The sequence below is a fragment of the Chroicocephalus ridibundus genome, chromosome 1, assembly GCF_963924245.1.
Source record: "Chroicocephalus ridibundus chromosome 1, bChrRid1.1, whole genome shotgun sequence".
Lineage (NCBI taxonomy): Eukaryota > Metazoa > Chordata > Aves > Charadriiformes > Laridae > Chroicocephalus > Chroicocephalus ridibundus.
Window position 1 is genome coordinate 176,786,551 of NC_086284.1, and position 11,818 is coordinate 176,798,368.

The following is an 11,818-nucleotide window of genomic DNA, read 5'->3' on the forward strand; positions in this document are numbered from 1 at the left end:
GCCATATAAATCATAAAAACATGCAAAAAAAACATATACTTTCTCAAAATGGCACTTTATTTTGATTGCTAGGTGATCACTATTTTTTATAACGGCTAAATGTTTTACTGATAAGACAATGGATTTTTCTTTAATTTTTAAACCAAGTCACTATTTTTAAGGAGATGGATGAGTAGATGACAGTCTTGTTAGTAGAGACAGATTTCACTGCATATGCTATTTTTCTTTATAAGCTGTCAAACTGAATACAGCAAAAGTTTAGAGATTTGTCACACGAAGTAGCAAAATAGCCTTGGATTTTAAGCGGTTTTGACTTATTTTTCATTGTATAAACCAATGTAATAATGCAGCCTTTTTGTAATCAAATGATGACAGCTTGAAATAAAAACTGTTTGTCAAAAAGTTTTCAGACTTTTAGGCAATAATTTTAATTCTGAAACCATTTCTATAAGGAAAATACTGGCCACGCTGAGGTCAATGGCAAAACTCCCACTGTCATCATTTAAATAAGTTTCATTCAGTGAGTTTATAAAGCAACGTAATCTTCTAAAAAATAAACATAAATTGTACCCTTAGTTTTTAAGAAAAGATTATATAGTATGTTTAATAAAAGGGAGAGTATATTCAGCTTAAGGTGCTGAATCATGGGCATTCACAGCCTGATTGGACATGAATAGCTCACCTAAGCTCTTCGAAACATATATCTTACCTGGATTTTTTTCGTGAACTCAAAAATTATGCATCCTAAATTCAGCCAATAGTCCAAATCTCAATATTTAAAAAAGAAAAAAACCAGTTTTTATGTGTTTTATAAAAATATACTGACCGCAAATCTTCAAACTGGAAACAAAAGAAGAAACCTATTATGAATAGTTAAAATGTGCAGTATCCTGTTTTTTTAATAAATATATATATATACACACATAGAATCTTATTCTACAGCTAACAGACAGCCAATTTCTTATTTGTGAAAACTGAAAAATGGATATAAAATAGAGTCCTTCGTATCAGAAACAGCTTTTAGGTATGTTTAATAAAGGCACAAAAGCTTGAACTCTTCAACCTTTGCCTAGTCATGCTTCATATTTATAATATATATCAAAATTAAATAAACGTCAAAGGTTTAAAGACATTATTATGATTCTACTATATGGTCTGGAGATACCACAGTTGTGGTATTTCTGTGACTTACAGTGTATTCAGAGTCTCTTCATTGACAACAGCTTAAAGGACTAAAGATAAAAAATGTTTCAGTTGAACCCACTCTTTGTTTAATAAATTAATTCAGTCATTCGCAAAACCCTAATATGCTTCTTTCCCATTTAAACATGAGACCGGTGATGGTTCTTAACTGGAAGTTTCCAGGTAAAAGGAAAAGAACAACTGAGAAATGCTGAACTTTGATCGGAAGCCACAATGCAAAATTTTAAAACACTGGAAACACAGACGTTAACCAGAAAGCCAATGAGTAGAAATAAATGATGGCTAAATTATACCTTGTTCAAAAGGATTTATATTTTTCTTTCAATACATGCCAATATTTAAAAAAACCTTTGAAGAACAACAAACAACATAATCTTTACTAAATTTGTGAAAATTTACATTATAAAGCATAATTGAGGACATTTTAATTTTTAATTTTTTTCCCTGCAGAGTACTATAGCCATCCAAGGTCAAAAAAGGGAGTCTGGTAAAAGGAAACTCATTTTAATTCTTCACATTAAATTGCGTCCACAGTCATGTTCAGTTCCATTGGCATGAGCAGTCTATAGGCTCTTGAATGACGTACATAATTTCAGTGCCATTTCCTGAGCAGTGTAGTGGCACAGTCAGGTTACGCGTTCCATTTTCTCGACAACATTTACAGAATCTTAAATGGCTATCAATATTGACATTGAAAATTGTTGCAGACGGGCATTTTCCATCACAAGAAGCCACATTTATCTATGAATAAAAGAATAACTGAAGTTAGAGATGTCAGATTATGTTATGAACATACTAAATTTCAAACCTCGTTGTGAGTAAAACCCATTTTCGCATTTGAAAAGGAAGGACCCCTGTCTTAAAAATTGTTTTATCTTGTAAATTTCATTCATTCTAAGTGTAAACACATTTTTAATAATTTTTTTTAATTAAACTTTTATTTTGTTGTTTAATCATGTGTTCTGCCTTAACCCTGAGCAAAATGTTGTGCTGCGGATACCAGAATTGAACGCCTAGTTTACAAATTACTAACTTCAAAACAGCACAGATAAATTCATGTTCTTTTCATGTTCATTGCTGAAAAGGTAAATTCTTCTAAGCAAAACAAAGGAAAATCTATCCTCTTCCTTGAAGGTTCAAGAGGAAAAGCATACCCGTGCAAAAGCTTTGCCCGTTTTTATTCATACTGCTTGTGACTAAGGGCACACCAATATTAGCTGGGTTATCACCGTAACAAGTATATCCAAAAATTAGATGCAGAAACAAACCAGCAAGGGCAGAGACTGGCCATAAGATTATTTGTGCTCTAGACTCAGCAGAACTGAGCTTTCACTAATACATTACATGAAGAGTCTTGTTACCTGATACTCTGACAGAAAAGAAACTGATACTTTTTAAGCAGAGTCGATATGCTGTGAAATCGAGAACGGCCATGCTAGATCTAGGTCTTTTTCTGATAGTTTTAAATCTGTTTCTTATGCAAGTGAGGCGTATGAAAGAGGCTTTGATCCCTTCCAAACGACTTGTGAACAAACGGGCCATATCCAAACAAATTAGACCAAAAGGTTACTCTTACAGCTTTCCTGAAATTTGACAGAGGAAAAAAAAAGACCTGATCCTAAGCACTAATACTCTCAGTTATTAACTAATTAAATGTAATCATACTCAGCCCTATCCAAAGTTTGACAGCATTAATCTGGCCAAAGAACGCTTTTGTAGTTCCAAACCGGCCATAGGAGATGGTGCTATTTGATGGGCCAAAATCACGTGATTGAAACAGAGTGCCACGGGTTTTGCAATGGGGGAGCTGGAGGGCAAAGGAAGTGGAGCTAAGGATATGAAGAGAGATCTTGAGGACATGAAAATCTGGAGGTGCTTCTGGGTGAAGCGTAAGGGAATCTGGACAGTGGGAAGGGTGGTCAGCCATCAGGGAAATGGGGAACAGCAAAATACTTGGGGAAAGGGAGTTGTAATACAGCTGGAGATGGGACAGGGGTAGGTCTTCTTGGAAGGTGGGTAGAGGGGGAAGGAAAGATAAAGAATCTACAATAGCAAGTCATAAAATGAAGGCATCATTTGTTGTGCCATTCATAGACTGACCTGGCCAACATTCTCATTGCTCGTCGCTGAACCCTCTCCAGTTCTGCAGCAATGTAGAGGGACCATAACTGCACAGAGCACCTCAATAGTACTGCACCATTGGCTCGTAAGAGGCACTAGAACGAGTTTGTTTCCACTCCCTATCCTATTCCCTAAATGTCATAATTCTTAGTTATCCTTTCCGTCTGCAGCAGAACATTTATCAGAGGTTTTCACAGAACTGGATGCAAGGGCAAGGTCCTTTTCAGCTAGCTTGAAAACCTATGAAGCTTGAGTAAATCTTTATTTTTAATATTCTTTGCTTTAGTCAATACCATGTCTATTTTCTTATATTGCTGTCCCTTACCATAGGTTGTTGAAGTACCTGTGAGGCTCTCCACAGTCTTCTCTCCTCTTAACTATTACAAATAACTGTAATTTCATCTACATATTTATACTCCCTCATTACCAACCCTTCTTCTAAAACTAAATAAATAGGATGGAATTTAACCTGCTCAGCTTTCAGTCTGTGATGATATTCTGCCTCTTTCTTTATGATTGTTAAGTTCTTCAACAGAATCTTACCAGAGGCCTTTTGGAAGTCTCGAGATATCGCATCGATTGCTTCTCCTTTAAGTGCAACGGGAGAAGCACATTTGCTGCTCACATGTGTCTTGCATTTTATAGATGGGGCTACACCAAAGCTGAGAAATAAGATGTCTTAAGCAGACCCATAAATAAATGGGATCATGAATTTATGATATGGAGACACATGCTATGTGGAGGAGAAGACACCCAGAGAGTAAAGGTCTTCAAAGAGGAATGTAGCAGTGTTTCCATCACATCCTAAGTGGAAGCATTTCTACTCCTCTTTTGGAGTGGGATGTTATTTCATGGTGAAGAGTTCAGTGCCTTTGTTAGTTACACGCAATTATGCTGTGTACTTTTCATCTGAAGCCAGATGTTTTTCCAGGTAGGAGGGCTCAGTCTTTCAGCCATTCGGAACAGCTAATTTTACTCCATTTACGAGTAGGATAACATTCCTAGGGTCAAAGGCCTGCTTTGGAGAAGATAGCAGCATTTTTTTGTTGCTTGGTGATAGCTATAAGCCACTTCTTAATACTTGATATGGTATGCCGTAGGCCTAGCAGGAAACACATGTCTTTTATGCTTACCGGGCTTTGACTTATACAGTCATTTTTTCTTATGGTTGTCCTGATTGTCATTTTCTGGCAAATCCTTTCTTCCTTTTTGCCTGATAAAATACAGAAAATGCATACTGAATCAATCCATTTTTTGTACTTTATTTGCTATGAAAAAAGTGAAACTATTAAAATAATTTTAATAATTATACTTTAGCTTCATTAATGTACACACTGAAACTATTACTTCCATAATTAAATAATTTTTTAGAAAAAAATACCTCATATATTAATAAATACTTCCTGTACAGTATTATTGATTTTATAGTTGGCACATATGAGGCATTAAGTGTCCTATTAAGCTATATATATTTCATAAATATTAAAATATTAATATAATTTTTAATTACAGATATGGCAAGACAAATATAAGCAATTAGAAAAAAGATGTCTCAAGTGGATTTGAATAGTATTAGAATTAATTCTGTTTTAATAGGAATATTGAGTGTAAATAAGATTTTGATTCTGCATTTTAGAAAATTTTCAGGACTTAACATTTGAGAAGGTAAAACTGTGAATGTGATAATAACATTGATGTTATATTGAATGTTTAAAATTTAAACAGAACTATATAGTTTCAATATATTTTTGAGAAAGACATCCCTCAATGAAGCTTTGAAAGAGAGGGATTCGTGTATTTGCCAAATATGTTGCAATTTTTACCACCAGAACCGAAGCAGGTAGCACTCTGCGTATGGATCTAGGATTATGGAAATACTACATTTTTAAGTACATTTTGGGAGATATTGATAGTTTTTTTCTTTTATTTTACAAATAAAGGTCTACAGTGTAAAGCCATTTTTAAAATAATAAAAATCATAATATAATACTGAAACAATTAAACGTACAATCTTTCATGCAGCAGTCCATATCAGACTGTTTGTTATTACTATCTGTGTAACAACAGTTATTTAGATCTTCTATTTCACTACCCATCAAAATCACATTAGTTTTGCTACGCAACCATTCTGGACATCCAGCATATAAAACGATAAGCACTATTCAGCAGAGTTTCTCCCTCTTCAGCACATGCCATCATGGTTGGGTGTACACAAAAAGAACAAATTTTCTGTCCCCCAGAAGCTTGTGAGCAATTTTATAAGATTAATGAGCTCTACTTGAGTAATCAAGATATTCTGTTGTCATAGCTCCAGTGGGTATCTAAAAATTAGGCTGGCTTCACAGTACAGCTAAATTTTAATCTGCGCTTGGAAGGATCAAACGAGATTCTCTTATTGAACCAGCAGATCACTGTACAATCAAAGTTGATAGTCTACAGCATCCTGGTTTTCCTCCCTCAGCAACACTTAAGAAAAAGAAGCCCTGTGATATTTCCATCAGAAAGCTCTTGCCAGTGTGTAGACAATGCAATCTTTGTACTTCTACAAGTCATATAGAGCAATACATGACATTTCAGAGTATAAGGTGCTGATGACTAATGGAAACTCCGCTGCTATACTTTTCTCTCTCCCACCTTCAACTGTGAAGAAGATCTGTAATCAGTATCAGGTATGCTTTTTTTATTCACTCCTTATTTGAGTAAGGAGTTTCAGAGACTTACCTATCCCTAAAAGCAAAGAATTATGATCATGCAACAGTTCTGTAACATTCTGTAGTTTCTGGTGTAAAGAGCATTTATTAATGCAGGATAGTAATTGTATGTTCCCCAACATTTTCATAACTTTGTAAAACATGTTATTTGTGACAAAGAAGAAATACAGCATAAATCCATAACTGCAAAGGTGAGACCAGGCAGTAATGCACACTCTTGCTCTATTTTAAGGCACAAACAGTTCAATCATTAAATTCAGAGACCTGCGATCAGATTTAGAATCTCTTGGTAACAGTATTCAGGATGATGGCACTTCATAAAGTAACATTAAATTCATGTATTAAAACCGATTTCAAAATTGAAGAGGAGGAAGAACCATCAGCAGTATCTACCATAAATGGATGAACCTAATTCTGACAGGTGCTGAGCAGTGAACCTAACCAGGCTTTAGAAAACCACTCTCTGGGAGGCCAACAGGGGATCAGCATCTCTCAGTATCAGGCCCAGTACCGTTAACTGCATGGTAACATTTAATGGTGATGATAGCTAAACGCATATATCAAGCAGTGCTTACGCTATTATTAAAACAAGAAAATACATTATTAAAAATAATACCTGGTTCACAATTAATAGTACCAGTAGGCACTACTGGACTAATGGCAAAGGGTAATAGACCCAATCCAGAACCTGGCAGAATCATTGGGAATGTAAGTTTCTCATGAAATAAAAACATTTTTATATAAATGACATTTCATTAATTCTTACACTGCCAACTGCAATTATTTATTTTTTTTTTAACAAAAGATGATGAGCTTTCCTGTTAGTCTTCCAAATTTAGAAACTCTGCAGCTGCTTCAGGTCTCACTAAAGATGGCCTAAACTTTATTACTCTCCCGGTTATCACAAAACTGGAACGATGCTTCCTTGTAAACCAAACTTTTGCAATGAGAGTCTCTATGGCAAGGTAAGAATTAAATATATGCGCTTACTTTGCATGCATTGAATCAAGCTCTTCCAGAAGGATTATTTGTTCCCATTAAAACCCCAAGGTGTTGCAAGCTCTATGTATAAGTACTGTTTTTAACTGCGTCACCACAGGGCACATGCTTTGAGTTAAAAATAAAACAAAATAAACATAAAATAGCATATAATTGTATTAATTATATCTGTTTTTTTAGCAGCCACCTCAGCAAGTATTTCTGAAGTATAACAATGCCTTTCCTGAGGCCACAGAATATGGCCAAAATTATATAACTTGGTCAACAGAAAACCAGTAGCCATTCATTCTTTAGACTAATTTTCTAAATAAAGCCAACCTGATCTGGGGGGATTTAGTTAAATATTTGTCAAGATAGCTTATCTCATTAGAGAAAGAATATTATTAATGAGATTTTAGCACAATTCTGGTGTGTTACTTTGCCGGTTCTCAGCTGATTCTAATTTTTTTAAAAAGTATTCTGTTGCATTAAAATAGCTTTTATTTTCTGTGTTTTGGATATGATAGAACAATACTTGAAGTTCACTTTCAAAGCTTTGCATAACTTAGAAACCTGAGTATTTTTCTGTATTTGATAAATATTAATATTTTCCCTTATATTGCCAAATTATTTACAATACATTGCACTTCTGAATTTTATTTAATAAACTGTGCAATATATGGTTATAAATCTATTACTTCCTATTCAATATTATTAAGTAATGGTTTGTCTAAAAAAGTTCCAAAGACTAATTTACTTCAGTATTTTAATGCTAATGTTGAACACAAAAAAGGTCAAAAAAGAGGGGGGAGGATTTTCTGTGGCATTCAACATGTTCTTGCTCTACGCAATTAGATTTACACAAGAGTGTTTTATTTTTATGTATACATAATTATACACCTTGATACTAAAATCTTTCCTAGTCAAAACTACAGAGAAGAATCAGTTTGTTCTCAATCCACTTTTAAAATCACGTAACTTATGAAACCTTTATATAAGCTTGCATCACAATTCATCATATTTTAAAGTTACACACTCAGAAAATGTGAAAGTATTCACAGATATTAACATGTCAATTTTATCTAAGGGTTGCAACATCAGTATTACAATAACTTCTCCTCATTTGGGATTTTAAAAATATATTGTTCTAGTATTTTGTCCCTGGAAAATAAATACTACTGATACAGAACAAATTAATAGGTTTGGAGATGTATTTCAAAACATCATCGAATTAGGAATCATTTTAGGGGGGGAAATGGTTATCTTTTATGGTGAAAATTATGTAGGTGATATTTTAGAGTCAGCTTAGCAATAAAGAGAATGTTTCCGTTATTTTAATTGAGAGAACTTTTCATCTTCCACGGGTTATATTTGGAGAGATTTGGTTATACTCCAGAACAACAATGTTAAAAACCACCAAGTCAGCAGCCAAATGAAGCAAGACCTTTTAATAGGAGTAGTTAGGTAACTACAACGATTTCACGTGATTTGTGGGGGGATTGCATGCTTTTTCCTTCTTTATGTCCCAGCAACTGAGGTTAAAAAACACAGCCCTGCAAAACCAAAGCCAAACTAGCACATATTGCAGCCTTTATCACTTACAGGTCTTGCAGCAGCCATCATTATACATCTGCACAATTCCTCCATTCTAGGAAAATAAAAGGAAAATATATCAAAAAAGACTGTGCCCAATGCGAAGGTCAACTCTATCTCAAGACATTACATGTTTTAAAGATGGCTCAACTAATAAAAGATAGTATTACTGAAATCAAGAGAATATAGATATGCGTCAGCTGAAAGTTTGGTTCACAAATGCTTTACAGACTTTAACATTGAAAATGAACTCGTCACTGCTTATCTCGTCTGAGCTGGCCTCCTTTGAATAAGCCACTTAGTTTCTATGAGCATCCGCTACCATCTATTTCCCCACCACTGAGATTTATTAGGATAGTTTAAAAAATTCAGGTATGCAGCTTTGCTGCTGATGTAAAAGGATTTATACTGATCATATGCCAAGGAGAAAATTAATACCTAGTAAGTAGTTCTTTACAAGATTAAAATATATATGTGTGTGTATATATATATACACACACACTTTTGAAGGAGAACATTAACTGCAGAATTTCAGAACCATTTTTGTGCTCAATTCTTTTTCTAAAACAATTATAGTCTGTTATTGTTTTCTTATAAAGTTTCTTGTTAGCTAGAAAGTAAAAATATATCAAAGTGAAGAAAATACCCTTTTGAAATCAGAAGAGAGCATGAAAGGAAGAGAGAGGCAAAGAGGTTGTCAGAATCTGTCAGAATGGGTGCAAGCTAGAAACAAATGCCCACAATTTTAGTGCTTAGCCCAGAACTGCCTATCAAGCAGACAACTGAACGTAAAAAGCACTCTTATGATAACAACTGACAAAAGTAATTTTAAACTTCTATCTTTTCATGCTAGCATGCATTTTTTTTATCTCATTACAGAAAAAAATTACTGAATAAGTTGTTCAAGATCTTCTTAAATGAGCACTTAAACTCAGCCTCTTAAATCCATATTCCTAAATTATCCTGAGCTGCCTGTCAGAAGAGCTTTCTCCTTGGCTACTGGCTCAAGTCTATGCTCAGCATCTCTGAAAAACAGGTCAGACTGAGTCAGGAAGTTAATGTTAGGGCTCTGTTCTTTAAAATCTTAACCGTTATTACTAAGGAAGGATCCTAATAGATGGTGACAAAGGGGTTCCAAGGAAGAAACTCGAGCATAAAGTCAAAGTAGAACAGGCATTAATTTTAGATAGAGTGCCTTCTTCAGGGTTGGAAGAAATAAGGACTTTCTTAACAAATGCAACAGATAAGTAGGACTTGTACTGAATTTATAGCATATAAATTGTAGTCAAGGCAGCAATGGTACTTACCCTATCTACATGTATATTTATTTTATTATTATTTGTATCTTATATTAAATATATGGTGTACTGCAAATGCAAGAACTAGAATTATAAGAAGTATTATAAAGCTAGAGAAGTATTAAATTAGAAGTTAAAATTGTAAACAAATATGTAATGTACTTGAAGCATTCACATACTTCAAAACACTTTATATGGATATGCCAAATTTACAGTTTTGATATGATGTAGATAGATATCTTTTCATGTATAACAGGTAATTTTTGTTATGTTATACAAAGTTTAATTTAAGATATAATAAAGTATATATATACTCTGTCATCTTTCTCATCTTTGCACAGCTTAAGGAATTTTTAATATAGCCCACTTTTATATGCGGCATTTCTGAATTGCTTGATCCAATTTATTTAGTGTATGTGTACTACAAACTTGTCAAAGTGTTATTCCAAACTAAAGTAAGACCTAGTGACTAGCACTTTGTACAGTGGTATGTCAAGTGGGTCTCCAATTCCACAATAATTTAAGCGCAGTCATCATTAAGACCCAAAACAAAACAAACTTTCATACTCCTCACAAATATTTAGTCAGTCAAAATGCAAACAGGAACATAGGAAGCAAGACTGTAAGTTGCTCACTTACTTACATGTTTTTACTTACCACTTTTGAGTTTAAAGGAAGTGCATGAGGTATGCATGCGTTGTCAAGTATAAGCCAAACTCCAGATCAGTTATTGTCACTTACCTCACCCAAAGTACAAACCTTTGTACATTCAGTGTCATTAAAAGGGGGGCAGACAACACTTGATCCCAGTATGATGGCCCCCGCAGCAGTCTTTGCACATTTGTAGTTGGTGCAGTTGGAGCTCCAGGTGCTTCCTTCCTGAATATATAAAACAAAATCATTGTCGGGAAAGACAAAACATTTCAGCTTTATCTCCAATGCCAAATGCCTGTAAAAGTGGTGCCCTCATGCTGTAGTACCTACTGGAATTGCAAGTTTGTGGCAAACCACCCATAGGCAGCAAAGGGAAAGATCATCCTGTAACTACAAGTAGTTGCTCCTCCCTGCAGCCATGGCTCTGCTCTCCAGCATGGGGCTCAGCGTGGTGGCCTAGAGCAGAATGAAAGGGCTCTGCTCCAGGAAAAAAGTCCAATAGTTTCTTTTGCTCCGGAATGATGGGAAGCATGAACTAAGTCATGGCCACATCTAGATTTCCTTGTATGTGGATGCTGGAAAGCACCATCAGGATCCTGAACCCCAGTGCTTCAGTTTGCACGCTTGCCTTCTGTAGAAGCCAGGCTGGGGAGAAGAGTGGCCCTGGGAAGAGGGGCACATAGGAGTCCTGATGTGGACTCAGAAGAGCCCAACTCATCTAAATCACAGTGTATGACTTAGAGTGACAATTTGATCCCTACCCTGCAGTTAGATGTAAATGATGACATTCGCATATCTATGTAGAAAATATTACAACCAATAAAATGAAATAAGGTATTCACTTTGTGTGAAATGGCAGGTCTTCAAATAAACACGCTTTTTTCCTATCATATACCATAAATAGTCCCTAAGTACAGTAAGGAGGTGTGAAGCAAGACTCACAGCATGAGTTAACTAAGAAGTGACTGTCAGACACCTGCTTATCCCATCATTAGAGTTATTTTCTATTGCTGTCCAGAGAAACTTACCTCATACACAAGTAGTGTTCCATTCTCGGTATGAAAAGAGCAGGACATGTTTTGACAGGTACCACAACAAGTATGGTGACTAGAGGAAGGCATATATATTTGATGCTGGAAAGAAAGGAAAGCAAAAAAAAAAAAAAGAAAAGAAAAAACCACAAGTTTCTTGTAAACATACAGTATATGAAAATTCATTGATTTCTGAAAGTAAAAATACCAAGAGAAACAATATATGGGT

The 11,818-nt window shown here is 34.8% G+C and overlaps 1 protein-coding gene across 1 annotated transcript in view; it reads right to left on the bottom strand.

Annotated features, from left to right (window-relative positions):
• Nucleotides 1-1,668: 1,668 nt before the first annotated feature.
• The window catches only part of OTOGL (otogelin like), a 94,922-nt gene continuing 84,772 nt past the window's right edge, over nt 1,669-11,818 (bottom strand). Inside the window, exons 55-59 of the mRNA XM_063323979.1 lie at nt 11,587-11,691; nt 10,664-10,783; nt 8,616-8,661; nt 4,458-4,537; nt 1,669-1,944 (exon numbers count right to left, since the gene is read on the bottom strand). Coding sequence (XP_063180049.1) covers nt 1,744-1,944; nt 4,458-4,537; nt 8,616-8,661; nt 10,664-10,783; nt 11,587-11,691 — 552 coding nt within the window. The 3' untranslated portion in view covers nt 1,669-1,743. The remainder of the gene's footprint in view (nt 1,945-4,457; nt 4,538-8,615; nt 8,662-10,663; nt 10,784-11,586; nt 11,692-11,818) is intronic.